The 25,036-nt window shown below is 45.1% G+C and overlaps 1 protein-coding gene and 1 long non-coding RNA gene across 3 annotated transcripts in view; one reads left to right on the forward strand and one right to left on the reverse strand.

Moving 5' to 3' along the window:
• Positions 1 to 24,642, forward strand: part of CAPN1 (calpain 1) — a 45,566-nt gene extending 20,924 nt beyond the window's left edge. For both annotated transcript variants that reach the window (XM_083416972.1, XM_083416973.1), the window contains exons 5-22: positions 1,712 to 1,845; positions 2,491 to 2,659; positions 3,825 to 3,908; positions 5,175 to 5,260; positions 8,110 to 8,184; positions 8,292 to 8,452; positions 11,024 to 11,199; positions 11,300 to 11,311; positions 12,941 to 13,152; positions 16,220 to 16,259; positions 17,108 to 17,173; positions 17,723 to 17,780; positions 18,198 to 18,262; positions 18,732 to 18,800; positions 19,611 to 19,689; positions 20,381 to 20,497; positions 21,076 to 21,134; positions 21,657 to 24,642. In XM_083416972.1, the coding sequence (XP_083273098.1) occupies positions 1,712 to 1,845; positions 2,491 to 2,659; positions 3,825 to 3,908; positions 5,175 to 5,260; positions 8,110 to 8,184; positions 8,292 to 8,452; positions 11,024 to 11,199; positions 11,300 to 11,311; positions 12,941 to 13,152; positions 16,220 to 16,259; positions 17,108 to 17,173; positions 17,723 to 17,780; positions 18,198 to 18,262; positions 18,732 to 18,800; positions 19,611 to 19,689; positions 20,381 to 20,497; positions 21,076 to 21,134; positions 21,657 to 21,683 (1,689 nt within the window). In that variant the 3' untranslated portion in view covers positions 21,684 to 24,642. The remainder of the gene's footprint in view (positions 1 to 1,711; positions 1,846 to 2,490; positions 2,660 to 3,824; positions 3,909 to 5,174; positions 5,261 to 8,109; positions 8,185 to 8,291; positions 8,453 to 11,023; positions 11,200 to 11,299; positions 11,312 to 12,940; positions 13,153 to 16,219; positions 16,260 to 17,107; positions 17,174 to 17,722; positions 17,781 to 18,197; positions 18,263 to 18,731; positions 18,801 to 19,610; positions 19,690 to 20,380; positions 20,498 to 21,075; positions 21,135 to 21,656) is intronic.
• LOC310666341 lies at positions 5,944 to 11,035 on the reverse strand. Its single transcript, XR_014505883.1, has 4 exons — positions 10,930 to 11,035; positions 10,430 to 10,677; positions 9,032 to 9,073; positions 5,944 to 6,847 (listed from the first exon to the last, which is right to left on the reverse strand). It is a non-coding gene; the product is annotated as an uncharacterized lncRNA (long non-coding RNA).
• Positions 24,643 to 25,036: the final 394 nt, after the last annotated feature.

Consider the following 25,036-nt stretch of genomic DNA (forward strand, 5'->3'; position numbering starts at 1 on the left):
GGAACGTAGACTAGCCCTGCTTGCGAAGCAACAGAGAAATTCTTTGTGTCCTCCAGATCTCTCTGGTGTTTATTTTAGCATTCTTCCCTGATTTGCTAGCAGACAGCTTATACCGAGGTTAGATCGTATCCAGTCTTCATGAGCATTCATTCTGATTTATTTATTTTGCAAGTTGTTTATACGACAATAAGCATTTGTGCTCCGATCACTCTGATTTTCCTTGTGGGGTGTTTACACCTTTCCAGTTAATCACTCGTTCATCCCACCCTTTTCTGTGCACGTTCCTGTCTCTTTCCATACTGCAAAACAGTGTGTGTTTGTAAAATTGATTTAACAAAAATAAAAATAAAAAATGCAAGTATAACAAAAAGGGGGGAGGGAAGCCCCAATGAATCAAAAATGTAAACTATAGCCTAGAAGGACAAAGATAAAGTATAGCTCCAAATGGATAATAAGGTATTAACTCATACAGAAATTCCCTTTACAAATAATAATAATCTCTGGCTTTCTGCTAACTGAGGGAGCCTGGCGATCAGTTTAAAAATGGACTTTTTATTCTAGGAGAGTGAGAATAAAAAGTCTGTTTTTCCAGTTATCTCCAGGCTCCCTCACTTAGCCCAAAGCCAGCTCCTTAAACGCACCAACGCCATTAAAGGCATTCTGCCCAGCTCCACCCCATCCAACGCCTGGCTTGGTCTGTTGCCAGCCGAGGTGGCTTTGCTGCTTATTTTAAGTCTTCCACACCTGAGGACTCCACCCTGATGTGGAATCCGACCTCGCAGGTGATGATTCGCCTTGGTATTTCAAGGTTCTTTGTTTGTGGGGGTGGCAAGGGCGTGGTGCATAGCGGGGAAGAAAGCTGCCCGGTGCCTCCCATTCAGAGCACGGCCTGGTGTTTGCTCAGCCTGCTGATCTGTGCCTGCAGGTAGACAGCTGCAGCTTTCCTCATGAATCGCACTTGCAGAATCTCTCTCCCCACCTGCCCTTTAGTGGAACTGGGTTTGTTAGGCCGCAGAAAGAAAGCTGGACTAGGTGGGCCTGCAAGGAATAATGTAATTTGAGCAAGGTGTCAGGACCAGAGCTCATGCAGAATGCTGGACCTTGACCTTGGAACATGTGGATTTACGATGGCTTTCTCTGAGCATGTGCAGAGCACAACCGCTAAAAAAAAAAAACCCCAGATCTGCCAGTTTCAGTTTCTTGTTTTTCCAGTTTTAAATTCAGTTCTCCCATCTGTAGCCTGGATTTTAAAAAAAAAAGTATTGTGAAAAATCATCAGCATTTCAATGTAAATTTCTTCTGAAATACACATTTTTGTATGTCATTTTGACTGTTTTGCAAGCAATTCCCCCCTTATAGAATACTTTTTTTTTGTATGCTGTTTTCACTAGAGTATGTGTTTTTCTGAATACTTCCCCCTACCGTATGTATTTTTGTAAATGAGTTGTTCAGTTGCAGAACTACCGTTGTAAAATTCAGAGACATGTAAATCTCATTGTGTTTGGGCTCACATAATGGTTTGATGAGAAGTACAGATTAAGTACGTTCTCATCTAAAACGCAAACAGCATCCATCTTCTCTCCTCCCTGCCTCCATTCTTAACCACCGCTGAGTCATCAAGGGCACATGCAGGAGGGACCGGGTTCAATTCCTGGCATCTCCAGGTTGAAAAGTTTTCACCTTTGTCTTGCCTGTTTTGCGCTTGGTTCAGATCTGGCAATTTGGCGAATGGGTCGACGTGGTGGTGGATGACCTCCTCCCAACCAAAGATGGCAAGCTTGTGTTTGTCCACTCTGCAGAAGGCAACGAATTCTGGAGTGCCCTGCTCGAGAAAGCTTATGCCAAGTAAGCATCTAAATCTCTTGGTTTGGGGTCGACAGGGGGAGGGAGGCTAAAGATTTGGTACAAAAGATTTGTGTTTGTCCCACCTCTGCCAAGGGCAAACTCTGTGACCTGGGGGTGAGTCAGCCTCAGTTTTCCCAGTTGTGAAATGGGAACAAACAGGATATCCCCCCCCCCTTTATTTTAGATTTCTTACTAACCCTTTACCACAAAGTCCCAGGGCAGGTTACAACAGTGAAATACACAACTATAAAAGAACTAAATCATTTGAACTGTAAAAGAAGAAAAGTGCAAAAACAGTTTAGAACAGTTCCACATGTATAACAATTAAAACAGTTCCACGTATAAGTTGACCTTACCCAGCTTAGGTTCAGAGATTTGGGTGGCTCGGTGGTAGAACGGCTACTTTGCTTGCAGATGGTCCTTGGTTTAGACTGAGTGGGGTGGACTAGATGAGTCCTGGGGGTCCTTTCTAGCTCTGTGATCCTATGATTCCCAGCAACTCCAGGTAGGGTTGGGAGAGACTCACTGCCCGGGACCCTGGAGAGCTGCTGCCAGCCAGTGCACACAATACTGAACTAGATCGATGCAGCAATGTTCCAATTCACTACGAAGCGCCTTCTTGAAGCCCTGCTGCTTCCACCGTAGGGTGAACGGCTGCTACGAGGCTCTTTCGGGAGGGAGCACCTCAGAAGGGTTCGAAGACTTCACGGGAGGCGTCACTGAGTGGTACGACCTACGAAAGCCGCCCAGCGACCTCTTCCAGATCATCTTAAAGGCCCTGGAGAGAGGGTCTCTCATGGGTTGCTCCATTGATGTGAGTACCTTGGGGCTGCATCCACCACTCTAGTCCACTAGTGCAAGGGCTGTTGCACTAGTGGGCAGGTGAGCTTTCCTGTTGTGCAACAGAAGACTCCAGTGCAACAGCCGTGCTAGCGGAAACTCGCCATGCAACAGATTGCACAATTACTAGCAGCCTGCTTGTGCATTTTTTTTGCACAGCAGTTTACCGGTGGCATGAAACATTTTGCCAGAGGAACAGGTATACTGCCAGGTGGCTGGTGAACTACAATCACAATTTTTTGTGATGTTTACAAGTTTTTTTTTTGGGGGGGGAGGAGTTGGTTCTGCGGGTTTTTCTACATGGATGCTATTTTTCTCTATATATATCTTATCTTACCCTGTGCACTTGTAATTAAGTACTTTTTATCTTTCAACAAAGGATATATATATTTATATAATCTTCCATAATATCCAATACAGTGCTGTGTGTTGGCTGCTCCATCCCCTTCCAGCAAAGTCTTATGTCCTTGGAGGCCCCTTGAAGGTTGTCACTTAGATTCTTCAAATCAAATCAAATTTTATTAAACGGTCACAGACCAGATTAACTCGTACAGCTAGTCAGCGAAACATAAGACCAAAGAAAACAAAGAACAGTTTCAATACAGATTAGGCCATAACAGCAATTTAAAATTAGGCAGCATGAGTAGAATTAGGTATTTGCCTGCATATTGACTTTGGAAAGCTTTTGTTTCCTGCGCCTAATAGCGGCTACACAGAATTTGGCAACATTGATCGTAATTTCAGGAACCTTATCTTCTACCAAGGCTCTCATACGTTGGAGTTCTGATTCATTTTTAAGCTTTTGTAGAACTGGGGCAATAAAGGTCAGGCGTAGATCCTCGTAGTAACTACAGTGCAGCAATACATGCAGACTTGTTTCCACTTCCGATGAGCCACATGGGCACACACGTGACTCATATGGTTTGCCCTCATATCTGCCTAGCAGCAGGGCAGAGGGCAGAACGTTAAATCTGGCCAGGGTAAAGGAGTGTCTGTACTTAGGTATTTGTAAATCAGCCAAATAATTTGCGGGTGAGAACCCTCTCCCAAAGTCTCTAATTGTGGCATGTTTATCCATTCTGCCCATATGACATTGCAGCTCTATGATTCTTACTCTTCTTCAACCCCCGTTTTTTCAGATCACAAGTGCTTTTGACATGGAGGCTGTCACTTTTAAGAAGCTGGTGAAAGGCCACGCCTATTCCGTCACTGGAGCTGAGCAGGTGATTGTTGCGTTTCTACTATTCGGCGCTCGTTTGGTTTCCTTTTTATTTACAGCATTTATGTCCAGACCCCTTTTAGCAAGGAAAAAAAAACCTCTCAGGGCACCTTAAACAAATCAATTCTAAGGTGGTCCCTGCCCTCAGCCTCACAATTTTAAGAAGTCAAGAGAGAAGGCCTAAAGCGAGGGGAGGGACCCTTTTTCATTCTGAGAGCCGCATTGCCTTCTTGGCAACTTTCTGAGGGCCGCATGCCTGAGGCAAAAGTGGGTGGGGCAACAATGGCAGATTTTACCTTTGTATAGGTAGGCTGGTTTCTACACAGGCCCTAACACACCCCTTTCAACCCTCTTGCAGGGAAGCAAGAGGCATTCTCAGAATCCAAGGGCCTGGGTGTGAAACAAGGCCAGACAGAGGGGCCCTAGGCCTGAAATTCCCCATTTCTGACATAAAGAGGAACTCTATTCCTGCAGAGGGGAAACAGATAAAAGAACTGAGGATCATCTATGTAGGAAAGTTTAATAACAGAGAGGTTGCCAGAAAAGAATCCTCCCAACAACAACAAAAAGTCAATCAATCAATCAATTAACCAGATCTTTATTACAGTCATAGACCAGCATAAGTAGGGTGGGGAACAATAATTTAAAATCTGTAAAATGTTTTGGAACATTTGGGGATGGAAAGCTAAAATTATTAAAACAGAAGGCATATGTAAAAGATGCAGGAATCTAAAAGAGGCTAAAGGAAGGGTTAGGACTGGAGCATTAAACGGATGTGGAAGAGCATAAAAGGTTAGTATATAAAAGGCTATGGCTATCCATTTACAGAGCGCTCTGATATGGGTGTTCATTAAATCTAGTTTGTGGCACAGGCCATCATCCGACGAATTTTGAATGTTGCTATGCAGAACCTGGCAACGTCGTATGTTGTAGCAGGGTTGGCATCATGAAAGCAGCAGGGAGGTATAGAATTGTTCTGTGCGCCCTGGGTACTTGTGGAGTAGTGGGGAGATGAGGCTAATATGAATGTCTCTATAATATAGGCACTGGAGAAGCACATGCTCTATTGTTTCTATATGTCCAGAATCACAGGGGCATTGTCATTTTCCCACAGAAGCCACCTGGAACTCATTGCCTCTGGGAAGCTCATCAGACTGCATGAAAACAGGGCAGGGTCAATAATGTGGTCAAGTCAAGTGCAGCCTTGTTCTTTCCTTCCTCTGTGACAATCTCTTAACGGCCATCTCTCATTATCTCTCTGCTCCCACAGATCAACTACCGAGGGCAGAGAGTTAACCTGATACGGATGCGAAACCCGTGGGGGGAGGTGGAGTGGACTGGAGCTTGGAGTGACAAGTAAGAAGGAAACCCTTCTATGTTTTCTATGCATGCTTCAGAAAGGGCTGCTGAAATGGGGGCAAAGTTGCCAGGGCGGCCATAGAAAGTTCCCTCCTTCTGTCGACGAGCCTCCTTTGTTTTCACGGGGATGAGAATATCTGGGTTCCGCTTCCCCTCCTCCTGGGCCATAGAGCTGTGGGGACAGAAGGCCTGTCTTCTCTATATACCGTTTTAATCCCACCGCAAAGAGCTCAGGGTGGCATGCATGATCTTCCCGGCGTCGCATCAGGACAACTCTGCAAAGTAAGGTTAGGTTGAGAGACAGGAACCAGCCCAGGGTCATCTAGTAAGCTTTGTAGCTGGACCAGGATTTGAATCCAGGACTCTCCAGCCCAGCATTCTAACCATCACAGACAGAAATGAAGGAGGCGCAAGGTTTAGGCGCTTGAAAAAGAAGAGCCCCTGTGCCCCAAAGTTGGTGTGTGCAGGAAGTGAGTTTGCCAAGCAAAGTGGCAAAGGGAAACAGAGTGTGTGTTGTGTTTGGAAACCAGAGTGAATTTTTTGGTGACAAATCTATGAGAGTTACTAGGGCTACAGCAGATGTTGCTGAACTCCCATCATCCTTGGCTGTTGGCCATTCTTGCTAGGGTTGATCAGAGCAACATCTGGAGGGCCAAGACTCCTCACCCCTGGGCTTTGAGAGACACTCCGGCTCTTAATATTTGCACGAGCAGTTGCTTCACAATAGTTGGTTCATCACAGAAGATCAAATACAATCTAGTGTTTTTGAAGTGGTGCCTGCAGAATAAATGGCTCCATGTAGCTTTGCAAGTTTTATCAGTCAACACGCTATAGAGTAGACGAAGGCAGCTTACCCATCCCATGTCAGAGATATCCAAGAAAAAGAAAAGTTCTTGTTTCAAAAACTCCCATTTGTTTGATTGACCCCCATTCATTTCAATTTCATTCACTGGGTTTCCTCCCACTGAATTCAGTAGGAGATCCAGCTTCTCTTCTACAGCCTGTAACTCTTGTGTTTTTCATCCACAAGGCAAGGTGAACATTTTAGACGTTCTCTTACCCTTGCAAATAACTGGCTGTCTCAGATTTCAGAAAACCTGAGATCTGCCCATTTTACAGGCAACCCATTAAAGTGCATATTGTTTCAACTTTCCATTGATTTCAATAAGAGACCCAGCCAGTCTTCTGCTGCCTGAAACTTTCTTCATTATTATTTTTTTCTGTCCAGATAGCAAGACATTTTTAGACCTTCCATTGAAACTGAGTCATGGGAGATTCAGGACAGAAATAAAGAAGCCGTTGACACAGGATTAGGCAAATTTTTGGAGGATAAGGCTGTCACTGGCTATAATTGTGAGGGCCATCAGAGGAAGTATTCCTCTGGAAATCAGTTGCTGGAGAGTGAAAGTGAGCTGTGGCATTCAAGTCTTCCTTGTGGGCTTCCAGTAGCCCTCTGGCTTGCCACTTGATTAGGTAGGCCTTCCAACAGTCCCAGCAGTGCTCTTATGGGATGGTTGAGAAGACTCTGCATTTTCTTCAGAGATGCAATGAGACTGAGGGTATGTTCTATCATGTGTTGTGGACCTGTAAAAGGGTAAAAGAGTATTGGGAAATAATTCATAATGAATTGGAAAAAGAATGTTTAAAAGTACTTTCCCCAAAAAACAAGATTCCTTTTCTGTTGGGGATAATTCAGATGGAAATTCCCAGGTGTCAAAAAAGGTTATTTATGTACAGTATACAACAACTGCAGCCTGTGTTTTGTTAGCCCAAAAATAAAAAATGAGCGAAGTCCAAACTAAAGAAGAATGGCAACTTAAACTGATGGAATATGCACAGCTTGTGGACCTAAAATATAGAATAAGAGAATGAGAGGAACATACGTTTAAAGAAGATTGGGAAAAGTTTATTGAATATATGGGGGGGGGGGAATTGTGTATATTTGAAAACATGAGCAGCATTAAGATAAATTCAACAGTGTAAATAAGTTTTGATGGATGTAATAATGGAATACTGAATGGTTTAGTTTATATAAAATATGCAGGGATTTGTGTTATGCAAAATAAACCATGGAAAGGGAAGAAGGGAAGTCACTGATATTTTAAGGTTGTTTAAATGAATACAGTGGTACCCCGCAAGATGAATGCCTCAGAAGATGAAAAACTCGCAAGACGAAAGAGTTTTTCGTTTTCTGAGGTGCTTCGCAAGACGGATTTTCCTAAGGGCTTGCTTCGCTAGACGAAACGGCCCTGCCTCTTGTGTCATGGCAACGGTCACTGCACGCACGCTCGCTTCCCCGCTCCTCCGGCTCCCTCCCACCTTCCTGCTGACGGCTCCTCCGGCTTCCTCCCACCTTCCCGCTGACGGTTCCTCCGGCTCCCTCCCACCTTCCCGCTGACGGTTGGTGCCTCGCACCGCTCCCACCCCCCTCGCGCGCTCCCCTCAGAGAGCCGTTGCCGCCAGCGCCTCTCTCTCCCTGGTGGCGGTTCCGCCGAGTCACGCTTCTGAGCCCCGCCGCCCTCCAGCAGCCGCGTCGCACGGTGGCCACAATGTGCGGGTGAGTCTGAGGTACTGGCTGCGGCAGCTGTCCTGCTTCTCCCCGCCCCTCCCCGCCGTTGTCAGTGTTTAAATGCAGTGGTGCTTTGCAAGACGAAAAAACTCGCATAACGAAAAAACTCGCGGAACGAATTAATTTCGTCTTGCCAGGCACCACTGTATTCTAAAATATAAAACAAAATTTAGTAAAAATTATAAAAAGGGGGAACAGAGAAGACTCTGCATTTTCTACTTCTTTTGGAATCTCTCTCTGTAACAGGCAGCACATTTTCTTCTCCTTTTCTTTACAGCTCTGGGGAATGGAACGCCGTGGATCCATCTATAGGGCAGCAGCTGAGAATTAAAATGGAAGATGGAGAATTCTGGTAGGCGCCCTTTTCATTTGTCTTAGGAATTGCATTTCTAAAGACGCACGCACGTCACCAACGAGCGAGCGCGTGATCTGAATTCGCGACCTGTCTCCTTTTCCTAGGATGTCATTCCAAGACTTCCTCCGGGAATTCTCCCGCCTTGAGATTTGCAACCTCACGCCAGATGCACTGAAGTCGCGCAAGTTCCGGAAGTGGAACACGACGCTCTACGACGGGACCTGGCGGCGGGGGAGCACAGCTGGCGGCTGCAGGAACTACCCAGGTAGCTCACGTAACACGTGACGTGAGTCGTGTGGGATGGGTTTTAGTAGGTAGGAGAGGATATCTTAATTACAATTGGCCCCTCCAGTCTCCTGGGGGAGGGGGGTTAAAAAGAGTTTTAAACAAAACAAAACAAAACAAAACAATTTAAAACACTCAAACAATTTCAATATCTTTCATTCACTTGTTTCACCGACCTCCTCACACCTCCCTTTTTGTATTCCACTTCTGTCAAATGTTTCAGCAATTCCTTTCCATCTTCCTCTGTTATCTGTCAAATAGTTTAATGTGTTTAGTGTTATGTAGTGTCTTTTTATTGTATTGTATTGGTTTTTATTTTTCTGTTTTTGTTTGGTTTTGCAATGTTTAAATTGTTCAAAAAGCAATAAATATTATTTAAAATTAAAAAAAAGAGTATTAAAATCCCATCCTTTGCAGAAGCTTTGGAAATTAGTCTGCAAAGCCTTCTCTTTTAAGCAATTCCAGCTTATTAAATAAGCTGGCTTCCCCTTTGTTAGCCCGCATAACAGAGAATCAGGCAACAACTTGTAAAGTAAGCTTTAAAATAGTGTTTACTTACTCAATAGTCTTGGACTGGTTCACGGCAAAGGCAGCAGTAGACCTATGCAATGGAGGAAGTAAGGATTGGTTACAGTATCATCATCATCATCATCATCATTATTATTTATTATTTGTATCCCACCCATCTGGCTGGGTTTCCCCAGCCACTCTGGGTGGCTTCCAACAAAGATTAAAAATACATTAAAAGATTTAAAATACAATAAATATATGATATGTTTAAATTAGATTTTAAAAATGGGTTTCCAGATAAAAACTCACAGTTTGAAAGAGAATTATTCTGGAACAAGGATAAATTATTGTCAAAAATGTATAACTTATTATTAGAATGGGAAATGAAAGACGAGTTAGTCAAAACTTCAATGACACACTGGGCAATAGATATAGGGCATAACATAGACCTAAACCTCTGGGAGAAACTCTGGAAGAATGATTATAAATTTACCACATGTTATACTTTGAAAGAGAATTACCGTACTTTTCTTGTGTATAAGACACAGTTGAGCGATTGCCGGCAACCCCCCTCCCAAAAAAGCTCAACAAAACTGTGCAATCCCCCCCAAAGAAAGCTCAATAACTCTGGGCAATTCCCCCCCCCCCCAATTTCCTTAATTTGGCATCCCAAAAAATAGGGGTTGTCTTATACATGGGGGCGTGTTATACACGGAAAAATATGGTATATAAAAATGATGCATAGATAGTATTTAACCCCAAGTAAGTTGGTCAAGATGTACAAAGTTGGATCAGATCTGTGTTGGAAATGCAGAGAAATGGAAGGAACATTTTTTCACATGTGGTGGACACGTAAAAAGGTTAAAGGCTATTGGGAAATGATCTGCAATGAGTAAAAAAAAATGTTTAAAACAACATTCCCCAAAAACCCCTCAGGCCTTTTACTTAGGAATACTTCAGTCTGAAGTTCCCAGTTGTCAGAAAAAATATTTATGTACGCAACCACGGCGGCTCAAATTTTGCTAGCCCATAAATGGAAAGTGAGCAAGATCCCTAGTAAGGAAGATTGGCAACTTAAGATGATAGAATTTGCGGAAGCAGTAGGTTTAACTTATAGAGTAAGAGAGCAAGAAGAATCTTTATTCAAAGATGAGTGGAATCTTTTTGCTGAATATTTAGGAAATAATTGTATACAATTGAAAATGCTGCCAGCATTTAGATAAATTCAACAGTATGGTAAATATTTAAAGGATGTAAAATGGAGAAACGATTAGATTGACTATAATAAAATATACAGGAATGATAGATAAGTAAAATCAACCTCAAAAAGGGGAGGAGGGAAGTCAATTGTTACATGGTATTATGTAAAACGTTTATTTTGAGATGTATAAACTGAAAAATTAATAAGAATTGTTATTAAAAAACCCTGTGCAGGTAAAATACTTACATTTTACAGCCCAACCAGCTTCAGGTGTGAGCCTGAGCTGGAGCAGGAACAACCATATGTGCATTCATTGCAGGCTGGAGAAAGAAAGAGAGAGTGACAGGAAGGAGAAGGGCTTATATTTCTCGCTTCTTCCTGCTACTGGAAACAGGAAATGACATCACACAGAACTCTCTCTGCCATTTACATTGCTATGCTCTGAGTCTGCCTATCTAGAAATACAGCTCTGTGTCCGTTTACCCCTAAACGTACTAACTCTCGAGAATGGTACCTCGGGATGCGAACGGGATCCGTTCCGGAGCCCCATTCACATCCTGAACAGAATGTAAGACGCAATGGCGCATCTGTGCGTGCGCGGGTTGCATTTTGCCGCTTCTGCGCATGCGCATGACATAATTTTTGAGCGTCTGCGCATGCATGAGTGGCGAAACCCAGAAGCAATGCGCTCTGTTACTTCCGGGTTGCCGCGGAGCACAACCCGAAAATGCTCAAGCACATTCAACCCGAGGTATGACTGTATGCATTTGTTGAATTCGACTGCCATCTCCCCAAAACCCCTGCACCCCACAGTCTCCTCTTTCTTTCTTTCTCCTTCAGCAACCTTCTGGATTAACCCCCAGTTCAAAATCCGCTTGGAAGAGGTGGACCACGAGGATGATGAGGACAGGAGGGAGCCGGGCTGCAGTTTCCTCCTGTCTCTGATGCAGAAGCACCGGCGCCGGGAGAGGCGGTTTGGCAAGGACATGGAGACCATCGGCTTTGCCGTCTACGAGGTACCGCCTGAGGGCTTGGGAGAGCTGCCCCTCAGGGTGTGGAGCCCTTCCCCTGCCTTCTTTCGGAATTCACTGCCCCTCTTCCTTTTGTCTCCTGCAGGTGCCTCCTGAGGTATGTATGCCAAAGAGCAACTCCTGTAAGTATGGGAAAGCCCCTGCAAGAGCATCTCCTGTCCTATAAGAACATAGGACCAGAAGCCAGGCAACGGGGGTCTGTATTGTCTGCCAATGGTTCTCCAGGGTCCCAGTCTTTCCCACTGCTGCCTGTAGTTGTCAGGGACTGAACCTCAGGCCTTCTGCATGCAAAGCTTGCACTCCACTGCTTTGCTGCAGACCTTCTGCTAAAAAGGGGGAAAACCTAAGATTCTAGTCCTCAACATAAGGAACAAAATAAGTAGGGGTGTAGCAAATTGCTTTATCCCAAGTCAGGGCAACTGAGTCCATCTAGCTCAATGTTGTCTACACCGACCAGCAGCGGCTGTCCAGGGTTTCAGGCCAGGAGTCTTTTCCACCCTGTCTGGAAATGGCAGGGATTGAAGCAGGTGCCCTTTGCAGTCAGGCAAGTGCTTAGAAGAAAGATTCCAGTCCTCATTATTTCTGAATAAAGGGATAATTTACCGTAAGTGGATATAGAGGACTTCTAGGGACGCGGGTGGTGCTGTGGGTTAAACCACAGAGCCTAGGACTTGCCAATCAGAAGGTTGGCGATTCGAATCCCTGTGACGGGGTGAGCTCTTGTTGCTTGGTCCCTGCTCCTGCCAACCTAGCAGTTCGAAAGCATGTCAAAGTGCAAGTAGATAAATAGGTACCGTTGCGGCGGGAAGGTAAACAGCGTTTCTGTGCGCTGCTCTGGTTCGCCAGAAGCGGCTTAGTCGTGCTGGCCACATGACCCGGAAGTTGTACGCCGGCTCCTTCGGCCAGTAAAGCGAGATGAGCGCCGCAACCCCAGAGTCAGCCACGACTGGAACTAATGGTCAGGGGTCCCTTTACCTTTACCTTAGAGGACTTCTAGTATGTTAGATCGCTGATCCCTCTAGCTAAGCATTGTCTGCACTGACTGGCAGCTGCTCTCCGGGTTTTCAGACAAGCTTATCAGGAGCTGCTGAGGGTTGAAATTGGGACCTTCGGTATGAGAGGCAGGTGCTCTGGCTGCTGAGCTACAGTCCTTCCTCTAAAAAGAAAGAAACATTCCAGTCCTCTTGATTTAAAGAAAGGGCCAATTTAAACAGGGATGTAGAAAGCTGCCGTCTACCAGAGTTGCCATGGTTTGAACCTGGGACCTTCATGCCTGCAAGGCAGGAGCTATTCCACTGAGCTACCCAGTGCCGGATTTACGTATAAGCTAAACAAGCTATAGTTTAGGGCCCCACTCTCTTGGGGGGCCCCCAAAAAATTAAAGGGGAAAAAACTGGATGTACATTTCCAAAATAGAAGATAAAAAACACATAAAATAAAACCTACATACAGCAACAGTGTTTTGTGTTGTGTAGGCTCCTGTGATGTAAGAAATGGGCCCCGCCTGCTAGCCTGCTCCCTGAAATATCAGTGGTTTGCTCATTTCTAACAGCGACAATTTGTTGTTGACTAAGGACAGCTGGACATATAAAGGGCCCCATTCCCTTCAGTAGCTTAGGGCCTCATCAAACCTAAATCCGGCCCTGGCCATGGCTGTTCCCTGTTCCAAGAGGAGGGTTCGACAGGTGAATTGCTTGCTCAACTCGTGCCTTCTCCTCTCTGGCAGTTCAGGGGGCAGACCTCCGTACACCTGAAGCGTGACTTCTTCCTCTCGAACTCCTCGCGGGCGCGATCCGAGCAGTTCATCAACCTGCGCGAGGTCAGCACCCGCTTCAAGCTGCCGCCGGGGGAGTATATCGTGGTGCCTTCCACCTTTGAGCCCAACAAGGAAGGGGACTTCGTGCTCCGGTTCTTCGCAGAGAACAAAGCCGGGACAGTGTATGTGTTGCTGGTGATCTTTGTCATTCCTTTGGCAGAGGGTGGGCAATCGTTCAACTGATTGAAATGGGTCTCAGAGTGCTGTACAGTGTCCTCTTGCAGCGCTGTCTAACTACTCAGACCCACTGAAATTGACATTTAGGTTTGAGTAATAATAATAATAATAATAATAATAATAATTTATTTCATTTCTATACCGCTTTATATTTATAAGAAAAATCTCAAAGCGGTTTACGGAATATTGAAACATCAATAAAACATCAATAAAACAGTCTGAAGAAAGTCAAATGTAGAGTATACTGTCAAAGCTACATAATTAACAGAAAACTAAAATATTATCTTAAAGACTTCAAAATAAAACATTACAAAGGAGGTCAACTACAGAACACATATTTAACACAAACAAAGTTAACAAAAAAACTTTTTTAAAAACATTTTTAAAAAACCACATTGCTAAGTGAAGTCAAAAATAAATTGCATATTTAAAACAGCATAATTAACAAGAGAATAAAATATCATAAGCATAACACAGCTGTTTGGCAGGCACAAAAAGATGGGGAAAAGAATCCAATATTTAGGGTTTGTTGTCAGGCATAAAAGATGGTGAGAACACTGGTTTCCCTGGCACAACAAATCCAGTTCTTCTTTTTAAGTGGATTTATTGTAGTTGGGAAAGTGACAGGCAACCTTTACTAAACAAGCTATAGCTTAGGGCCCCACTCTCTTGGGGGCCCCCCAAAAAATTAATTGTATTTTAGTTCAACAATTACTTTGATAAAATACATATTTTGTTATGTGCAAATGGCTTTAGATACCCATTAGGTCCATAAATTACTATATAGCATATATCCAACACAAAAAACAGCAGCAATTTGTTGTTGACAAAGGACAGCTGGACATTACCTTCAGTAGCTTAGGCCCTCATCAAACCTGAATCTGGCCCTGCGTGTGATTGCGCGCATTGCCACGAACACTGAAGTAGCACAAAAAGGGACAAAAGCATCCCTAAAAGAGCATAAAAGCACATGAAAATAGTATCTGGCAATCCCAAGAGCCTTAGCACCAAGCTTTGAGGCCTATGAAGAGTTGGAGTTTGAGCAAGGAGGTTTGGAGGGAGCAACTGTGGTAGGTTTTGGTGGGTTTTTTGTTTTTTAAATGGTTTTTTGATGGTTTCCAGAGGTTTGGAGAGTGTTTGCAGGCTTTTCCATGGTGTTCCCAATTTACGCAATTTCACTTTAACACGCGGCGCCTCAGAATGTAACCTCCGCGTAAATGGAGAGTTGCCTGAACTGAATGGGATGAAAGAAAAACTAATGGGAGGACCTGGAAGACCTCTCATGCAGATCAGGATTGAATGCATGTTGTCATAGAACACCCCTTCGAACAAGCATGGTCTTCTCTGGCTTTCCAGGGTCTCGGGTCCGCCCCCCCCCCATTTCCCTGCCACCTAATCCCTTCTTAACTAATCCCGTCTTAACTAGACAGGTGTGGGGAGCTGGACTTAGGACCTTCTGAGCTTTTGCCTCTTTCCAATTGGGATTGAGAGCAGTACACGTGAAAAGGATCTAGGAGTCTTGGTTGACCACAAACTTGACATGAGCCAACAGTGTGACGCGGCAGCTAAAAAAGCCAATGCAATTCTGGGCTGCATCAATAGGAGTATAGCATCTAGATCAAGGGAAGTAATAGTGCCACTGTATTCTGCTCTGGTCAGACCTCACCTGGAGTACTGTGTCCAGTTCTGGGCACCACAGTTCAAGAGGGACACTGACAAACTGGAACGTGTCCAAAGGAGGGCAACCAAAATGGTCAAAGGCCTGGAAACAATGCCTTATGAGGAACGGCTAAGGGAGCTGGGCATGTTTAGCCTGGAGAAGAGGAGGTTAAGGGGTGATATGATAGCCATGTTCAAATATATAAAAGGATGTCACATAGAGGAGGGCGAAAGGTTGTTTTCTGCTGCTCCAGAGAAGCGGACACGGAGCAATGGATCCAAACTACAAGAAAGAAGATTCCACCTAAACATTAGGAAGAACTTCCTGACAGTAAGAGCTGTTCGACAGTGGAATTTGCTGCCAAGGAGTGTGGTGGAGTCTCCTTCTTTGGAGGTCTTTAAGCAGAGGCTTGACAACCATATGTCAGGAGTGCTCTGATGGTGTTTCCTGCTTGGCAGGGGGTTGGACTCGATGGCCCTTGTGGTCTCTTCCAACTCTATGATTCTATGATTGGCGCTGCCTGCTGGGATACAGGTGCTGAACTCATCCTAGCCCAGGCCTTGCCCAGGGCTCAGAGAGTGGAGCATTGTGGCTGCTTCAGCAACAGCCAGCCTTAGGCTGAGCCTTAGGTAGGAGCTGTAAGCCTTACCTTTTACCGAAAAGCACTACTTCTCTTAAAGGGGCCCACCCCCTCTCAGCAGCTTTTTTACTCTCATAGAGCAGGGGAGACAGATGGACTGGGGCTCCTGAGATGGAGTCCTCTGAGTCAGAGGTAGGGCTGTATAATGCATTGCTTTCCATTCCACTCTGTGTTTTACACACACAGCGATATTGCTGTTCTGCAGCAGTTCATCTTGTGCCAAAAATTATGACATCGTCATTCTTTGCTGTCCATTGTGGCGAGATTATGTCGCTTTCATAACTCGCGTTGTCATTACTTTATTCCATCCCATTCATTTCAGTGCAAAGGAATCACAGTGCAAGTGGTGGTGGTTTGCGGCGGGGAACATTAGTTTGTTATCATTTGCAGACTGAAAGCAACAGCAGCAGCAAACATCAGTCGTTTTCACTGGGTTGATTTCCATTATGGGCAAATAAGTTAAGATTGGCAGCTTCCAATTTTGTTGGCATTCTGCTGCTGTCGCAACACACGAGCCAGACTTTGGAAACAAAACCAGATGTAAACCCTTGACTTTAACTCTCCCCTGCCTCTCACTTGGCTTCAGAGTGCTTCTCACCACCCCGGTTTCATAATGCTTGTTCTGCTATGTTTACTAGTGTCTGGATAATTGCCTTGAGCCTCTTTATGTTTCCCCTGAGTTCTCATTTTTATTTTTATTGCCTTTCTGCAGGGAAATGGACGATGAAATCCAGGCAAACCTCCCAGATGAGGTAGGAATCCTCCAGTGACAAATACGGACCCCTTTCAAAGGGTGACTTAGAGGAAATTCCTGCTTGTATTCCAGAGCAGGACTTCCCAAGCTGGTCTCTGGACCTCTGACGGTCTACCAGCGTCGTTCAAGTGATCCGCAGCATGTCTGCAAAAATTCAGTTAAAAACCATGCAGCACCTAGCACCATTGCTCCAAGAGGTAGAAGAATAGCTAACTGGTCCTCCGAGATCCTCAGCAATTTTCAAGCAGTCCTTGGAGAAAAGAAAAAGTTGGGGAACCACTGGTGTAGAGGAATTATGTAACAACTGCTACCAGTTGTTTTTACATTCAAGAAGGATCCCCTCTTCTGTCATGGGCACGTCTTTCTCTCTGAATTCAGTATACACCCATTGGTGGAAGTCACGAGTGGGGACAGTTGTGGTTGCACTTAGAGCTTCTCATGGACATCTGTTTGGCCGCTGTGAGAAGTAGATGCTGGACCAGATTGTCCCCTTTTGGCCAGAGCCAGCAAGACTCATCTTATGTTCTCAGCTAGTTCTGCTGGGGCACAGTAATTTGTCCAGCAGTTTTCCATTTTTTTACGAGGTGGTGGTGGAAATCTCCCCACAGATACGGGCCAATGCATGCAGCCCTTAGAATGGACTCATCACATGTGGCCTTCAGCTACAGAGGGGTAGCCAAGATAATTCTTGAAGTGATGGTGAAGCTTTTTGTGAGTGGTTTTTAAAACAATAAAAAGAGCAGCCTGTCACTTTTCCATGCTTCCGAGCCCATAGAACTTTGCATATTTAGACTTTCTAACCCTAACCAGCCTGTCTGACCGTTCCTCTGTCTCTCCCTTCCCCAGAAAGTGCTTTCAGAAAGCGAGATTGATGATAGCTTCAAGCAACTCTTTAGGCAGCTGGCGGGGGCGGTAAGTGTGTCAAATGCGAGGGGGGAGGGTTAAATTAGATCTATTCCCCATTTAAATGGGAACTTTCCCAACATGCACCATCCAAAACAATACGTGGACCGAAATTCAGGCAGCCTTTGAAATCAGCCCTTCTCAGAATTTTGCAGTGCAGTTCTCCAGCCTGGTAAAGTGTTTCCTTACTATTTTGACCAAGCTGTGCAGGTGTGGAGCAGGTGACAGGTGGCTTCTTGCCAAATGGAGGATTGGCAGGCCCTGCTGATCAGCTGAGGCTTGGTGCTCACCTCACCCACCTGTCAGAGTTGGCCAGTGGTAGGTGGAGGGGGGGTTAAGGATCATTAAGTTCCCCACCTTTGTCCTAGCTGAGCAGCAGAGCGCTTAGCTTGCATATGCAAAGGTGCCTGGAGCTGTGATGGGGAAACAGTTTCCAGGTCTGAGTAGGTTCTGAGCAAAGGGCTTGACTTCAGGCCTCTGCAGGAATCGCCTCTTTTAAGAGTGGCTTAAAATAACATTGAATCTTTTTTTCCTCTTCTTTTCCGCCCTTCCTTGCAGGATATGGAAATCAGCGTTCGTGAACTGCAGACTATCCTCAACAGAATCATAGGGAAACGTAAGCACTGAGCCTAACTTGTTTCCTCATCACCTTCTTCTTCTTTTTTAAAAAAGAAATTAAAATAGCAAAACATTTGTCATGCAGAGTCAGGGAATGTGTGCATGTGCGTACAACAAATGCTGAGTATTGTATGCAACAGAGAATAAAACTAATTTGGTGAAGCTTTGTGTTGCCAGGGCCCTTTGGCAACAAGTGTTGCCAGATTTCACCATTTAAAATGTTCGGACACCAGCAACCCACCACCTTCCTGACCTTGGACTTGCAACAAACCTGACATATAATTCCAGGGTTTGTGGCTTCCTTGTGCTACTGTTGAGGGTCCCTTTGAACGATTTCCGTCATCTTTTTGCTGCGTGCATTCGTGGGGTGTAAAAGGAAAAGCTCTGATTGTCCCTTCTTTGCTTTTCACTGCAGATAAAGACCTTCGGACGAAAGGGTTCAGTTTGGAGTCCTGTCGGAGTATGGTGAACCTCATGGATGTATCCTTCCTTTTTGGTTTCGGGGTCTGTGTATTTTAAAGCAGCTCCAGGTTCTCAGTATTTTGCAGGAGAGCACGTGCCATCAATTTAGATTTGCGCTTAATTAAAGTAGATTATACTGCTCTTTTGCCCTAATGCAATAAATCCACTTTTATAAAACCAAAACAAAACAGACTTTAAAAATTATTTAAAGATGTTTATATAATACTTATTGCGCAAAATTTATATACAGCTTGTTTGTAGAAGAAAGTGATTTACAAAAAAGATAGATTATCACTAACAAATCAGAATGAATGCTACATGAAGGCTGGACGTAGTTTAACCTCTGCCTAAGCTATATGCCTGCAAACGCTCAACAAACTAATTTTTTGGGAGTATGGCATTGGAGGGGAAGGGGAGGTGATGGTGGAAGGAGGCGACGGTGGCATTTTGACAGCAGTGTCTCCTTAACATCCGCTTCCTTGACCAGAGAGATGGAAATGGGAAACTTGGATTGGTGGAGTTCAACATCCTTTGGACCAAAATCAGGAGCTATTTGGTAAGCTCACAGTGTCATCAAAGTCATTTATGGGTAAAAAAAAACCCACACAAACATGACTACAGTGGGGTGGGTAAGTGGTGGGGACCTCTGCCCACCCAGATACTGTGGAGTCCAGCTCCCATCAGTCTCAGACTGCATAGATAGTGGTCAAGAATGATGGGAGCTATAGTCCAACAACAGCTAGAGGTCCACAGATTCCCCATGGTTTAAAACTTGGTGCACAAAACTCTCCTGTCCAAATATTTCACAAATATTCTCTTGGTTACATGATTCCCCACCCCCCGCAAACCAGGATAACTAAATGGAATTATAATTATTTTTGTTATTTGCAGGGGAAAGCTGGGGAATTCTGCTTAATTGTTTTCTGATATGCAAACAATATTTTGCAGATATGGACTGTTCAAAAAATTGGAACATATCTAAGGAGTGGGCTGAAAATGAGAGAGCCAAAACAATCAAACTTTGTAATTTGACATCCATTTGATTCTGAAATGTGAATGTTGATGTCCAGTATCATAATTTGAGCATGTTAAGGAATTTTGAATCTGGTTCTGAAATCTCTTCCCTCTAGATGGGACTTGAGTCTGGAGAGTTTAGTGATCCTTTCTGGATCTCCCTCTAGTGGTTAGACTATGAATTGATGGGCTTGTTTGTAGCTTGTTTGTAGCTTGTCCTACTGGAGCCTTGGAACTCTTTTTTTTTTTTTTCCTCTGGACACCTTTGATTCTTGGGGCTCAGCCGCTGGCTTCACTGTTGACACCTTTGGGGGGGGCATTTTATCTCCTTTTCTCTTTGTTATCTTTTAAGGCAGTCTTTAGGAAGTTCGATTTGGACAAGTCGGGGAGCATGAGTGCCTACGAGATGCGGATGGCTCTGGAGGCTGCAGGTGATCTGCCCCTTTTTAATTGCATTCAGTTTTCTAGGCAGCCTCTCAACTGAACTAGTCCTCAAGGTGGAATTAAAACCAAGACATCAATCAGAATCAAGAAACTCAGCTAACAGTCAGGAATCCTGGGTGGTTGGCCACTGTGGGAACAGGATGTTGGACTAAGATGAGCCTTTGGCCTGAACTAACAGGACCCTTCTTGTCTTCTTTAACATATCCAGTCCCTTTGCCCTTTCCTCATTAATTGTAACTGGAAGCTGTGCATGAATGAATTAGACAAATGGGCAGTTCAGGTCCTGTGAGAAAGACACTTGTGACTCTTGTCTTTCCTGCTCAGCACCCAGCCAAGTGGGATAGTGGAGATACAGCTGCCATATAAGTTTTGTATTACAAGTGTCTCAGGGCTGGGAAATCGGATGCCCTCCAGATGTTCTTCAACTCTCAGCTCCCATCAGCCCCAGCTGGTATGGCCATAGTTTCGTGGTGATGGGAGTTGGAATCCTGCAAAGTCTGGAGGACCACAGGTCCCCCACTAAGGTCTAATCTGAACTGCTGGATTTCAAAGCACACAGCTGTCTGAATTGCTCATAGTCCCTCGGCTTGCTTCAAAAGTGGGAGGCTCTGTTGTGTTTTTCAGAAAGCCACCCAGCTTCTGAATGAAATGTATTTGCTCTTTCTTTCTCTCGCCCAGGCTTCAAGCTGAACAAGAAACTGTATGAGCTAATCATCACCCGCTATGCTGAACCTGATCTGGCCATCGACTTTGACAATTTTGTCTGCTGCTTAGTGCGACTTGAAACCATGTTCCGTGAGTGCCCTTTTCGTAGGGTGGCCGTTTCATATTTCGATGTGTGACCAGGTTGTTTTAGTCTGCCTATGGAGGGCAAGGGCAAAGCCCCCTTGCCCCACCCCCAGGACCCCATAGCTATTGAGGACTGGTGGAGGCTGTATTGTCTACACCCCTTCTTCCCTCTTTGGGGTTCTCCTAGAAGTCAAAGGAGGCAAAGGAGTAGCAGGGGACTGCAGTGTTGGCCTTGGAGTTTAGAAAGGTGTTGGGTTTGCATGCCCCAGTGCTCTAACTCCAGGGTTAGAGGTTTTCTTTAGGCGTGCCTAAAGGCTTTGAAAACCACCAGCAACATTTTAAATTTCCATGCAGTTGCAATATGTTCCCCATGCTGCTCTTAAATTATTTCCAAAGCAGCTTGAAATGGGTAAGGAGGAAGCAGGCCAGCAGCCACCCTCCTGGCGCAGCTCTTTGGAGCCTGTCCCTGGAGTCAACAGGGTTGATCTGGGTTTGTTTCCCACCCAGAGAAGTCCTGCAGTGAAATATCTTGATTTAATTCCCACCCTCAACTCTGCCACTCACCCCACAATCTCTCTCTTCAGGGTTTTTCCAAGCACTGGACTCAGACAAGGATGGAATCGTCACCTTTGACTTGGTTAAGGTAATGCCTCTCTGATAGTTGAAAATAAACTGCCAGTGTCATAATGCTGTGATACAAATGTCTGGTGAGATCACACTCGGGATACCGTGTGCCGTTCTGGTCCAGGAACTTCAAAAAGGATATTGTAAATCTGGAAAAGGTGCAGTGAATGGCAACAAAAATGATTGAGGGGGTGGAACGCGTTTTCCTATGAGGAATGATTATGACATTGGGAGTTTCTGAACTACTGTTTTTAATCCTCCTGAAAACCCACCAGCATTTTTGCGATAATTTATCCTAATATACACATTTACTTACATGCAGTGTTCCCCAATGTGATTGTGCATTGTATTACAGCCTATGTATGCATTTTGTATGCATTATTGCAAAATTTGGAGAGGTGCAGATTTTGAAGGTTGGGTCTATGTTTCAGTTTATGTGTTGTTTCAGAAAGCGTGAATTAGGTAGATTTGCTTTTGACGGTGAACTGAACTGAATTTCTCCTCTATTCCTCTTTTTATCTCTCTCTCTCCTGCACTGCAGTGGATACAACTAACCATGTTTGCCTGAAGAAGAAACAGCACCATCCCTGCACGGCTGTCTGGCCCTTCTCCTCGGACATCTTTTGTGCTTTCGTTCTTTTTACCTGCAAGTGCCTTGCATCACAATGTGGTCGCTTCTTGCTTTTTCACTGCTTCCACCTCAAATAAAGGAACAGACCTGTGCTTAAACACACACACACACACACACACACAGCACTTCACATTTGCCTCACGTGCCAAGGTGGACTCTCTTGGCTCCCTGCCGCCGTGCCTGGTCATCACCTGTGACCTCGGAAGCTGTTCAGATCCTGCGCTGCCTCCAAAGCTGCTTTTTGCTTTGAATAACGATCCATAGCAAGACTCTTGCCGCACAGCTTGGCACAAAAGAGGCCTTCCTGACTTGACCTCAGGCCCCTTGTCTTTAAAATGGGGGCTTATCACAGCACCAACATGAGCAGCAACGGTGGCTCTGTGGAAAAGCCCTGAGTGGGCAGTGTATTCTGGGAACACTCTTGCCTCTTGATGGCCAGTTTTTCAGTGGCTGTTGGCTTTGGTTAGTTTTTAGGGCTTTGTCCTGATGTTGGCCTCCTCTTAAGTTTTTGGTTTTTTTGTCTTAAGATGTATGTGCAGGATAAGGGGGGCAGCCAGAGAGCTGGCCCCACAGAAGCATTGTTTTGAAATAGTGAGCAAACATCCTGAGGCACACGGCGGGGGGGGGGGGGGGAGCCCTGATGCCTTAATTTTAAAAAAGGGATGTCTTGCCTTCTTTGTCCCTATTGCTGGATATCTGCTCAGTCCTCCCAGTTTGCTTCTATAGCCGTCTGGTGGATGCCCACTCTGCAACATAGCACTGCTTGCTGGGAAATCTCAGCCCTCCGTTGGCCACACTTCCTTCGACTCATTTGCCATATTTCTTACACTCAGGCAATATTTGCACTATACATTTAAAGCACATTCAACAACCATGGCTTCCCCCAAAGAATCCTGGGAGCTGTAGTTTGTCGAGGGTGTTGTTATGAGACCTCTCTCCCACTCACAGAGCTACCATTCCCAGAGTAGTTTTAAATCAGTCCCTCTTCCCAGGGAATTCTGGGAACTGTAGTACTCTCAGCACTCTCAACAAACTAGAATTCCCAGGATGGGGGGTGGGTTATAAAGAGTGCTTTAAATGTGCAGTGTGCATTTGGCCTCAGATTTGCCCACTGGTATTTCACTATTTGCCAGTGAGATGCCTTCTATGTTTTTGAAACATATTTGCACCAGTGCCAAAGAAATATTCCCACTTCTGTAACTGTTTTGGGCTCTGTATTTTTTTATTTGGCAAATACAAAGTTTGGCAAGAATGGACTGAGACCTGACAGGGGACTTTGCAGGGCTCCTTCTTCAGATGGGAAAGGCCTGTGTCTACATGGGGGAAGACTGAGCTTTCAATCCCTGGCATCTCCAGGTAGACATAGGAGAGAACACAATCTGGAATCCTGTAGAGCAACTGCCAGTCAGTGTAGACAATACAGAGCTAGCTAAACCAAATGTCTGGTTTGGTGTAAAGCCGCTTCTGATCTCCCTGCTTATATCAGCCTTTTATTCAGAAGCAATTGGACAGAAATCTTATTTTTATGGGGAGGACTGCCTTTCAGTGGCATGTTCTGCAGTTCAGTCCTCAGCATCTCCAGGTAGAGAGAGGAAAGAGAACTACATGGTTCAATGGCCTGGCTCCGCCATAGGGTGGCTTTCTGTCTTCTAATCTGTATCTGGCTGCAAGGACATCATCCCTTTTCTCCAGCCCCATATTTTCCACTCGCCCGAGGGGCCTGTTTTCCCTCACTGGTGCCTGCCTTTTGGCATCCACAGCTTCACATCACTGACATCTCGAGAAGTTGCCCTCGCCAGCCTTGTTCCTCTCTGACTGTTGTCCTGCCTAAAGGGTGCCTTTCTCGAATAGGAAATTGATAACCCTGCAACGCCAGGATGGCTACGGGTCCGCCATCCCTGGGATGATGATGAAAATAATAATAATAATAATAATTGTTAATTTTATTTATACCCCGCCCTCCCCAGCCAAGGCCGGGCTCAGAGCGGCTAACAACCAATAATAAAAACAAGTTGATTAAAATACAATTTAAAAAACAAGATTAAAATACAACATTAAAACATTAGGATGCAGCCTCTACACAGGAGGAGAAAGGAAAAAGAAAGATGGGGAGGGAATCAAACTGGTTCTAAGCCAAAGGCCAGGTGGAAGAACTCTGTCTTACAGGCCCTGCGGAAAGAAATCAAATCTCACAGGGCCCTGGTCTCATGAGAGCATTCCACCAGGCCGGAGCCAGTGTTGAGAAGGCCCTGGCTCTGGTGGAGGCTAATCTAACTTCCTTAGGGCCTGGGACCACTAGGGTGTTGCTATATATGGACCTTAAGGTCCTCCGTGGGGCATACCGGGAGAGGTGGTCCCATAGGTACAATCTGGATAAGAAACTGACTCATGGAAATCAAATAGGGTCAGGCACAAAATGATGGGCAATCCTGTTTGGCCAACAGTTGGGCAGGCTGCTTCCTGTCTCTGGAAGCTTCTATGAGCCTTCCAATGCCTGACCTCAAGGCCTGAGGGGCAGAATTCTCCTCACCCAGAGGCCGGTTTGGGGTGAATTGGGGCCTCCAGGCTGCAGCAGCTGAATGCCCCTTACCCGTCTCCGCCACCCACTTCACACTTGCTCCCACAAAGCCGCCTGAGGTGCTGCCGAAGCCCCCTCCCCTCTGAGGCTGTTTCACGTCTCCCCTGAGGTGCCCAAATGGGAGACTTCTGAGGTGATGTTTGCTTCTGTAATTGTGCCAGAAGATTCCGTTATCAGGGATTATTTTACACTCCTATGATGCAACTGGGTACTACTGTTTAATCTTTTTGTTTTGTATTGTAGAAACAGATTTGTTTTATTGCCAAAAAAAAAGGAAAAAAGAAGTGCTATTATTAAAGCAAGATGCTTGAGTCCCTATTGGTTTGGGCTGTTTTTTGTTAAGTTTCTTTCCTTCACCACACAGTCTGAGAGGAGGTTACAACATTATAAAAATACAACCTTGAAATAAAACCTTAAACCACAACCTTTGCCCAGCTGTGAGGGGTGAAGGCCGCTCCCTGCAAGGCCCTTTCCATCTGGCCTAGGGGGCAGGGCCCAGACTCACCAGCCCTAGAAAGAGGCTCCTCAGAAGCCCGGAGGAACATCAGTGGGTTATTGCTTTATTGCTTTATTTATTTAATATGCTGTAAATCACTTAGAGATTTTCATTAATATCAGCAAGACAAAGGAGATGGTTTGAAACTTTTGGAGGAAGAGAGAACTAGCCCCGCTGTACCTCAGGGAGGGCTGTGTGGAGAGAGTCTCTTCCTTT

This window comes from Podarcis tiliguerta (assembly GCF_965153285.1).
Source record: "Podarcis tiliguerta genome assembly, chromosome: 16".
Classification (NCBI taxonomy): Eukaryota; Metazoa; Chordata; class Lepidosauria; order Squamata; family Lacertidae; genus Podarcis; species Podarcis tiliguerta.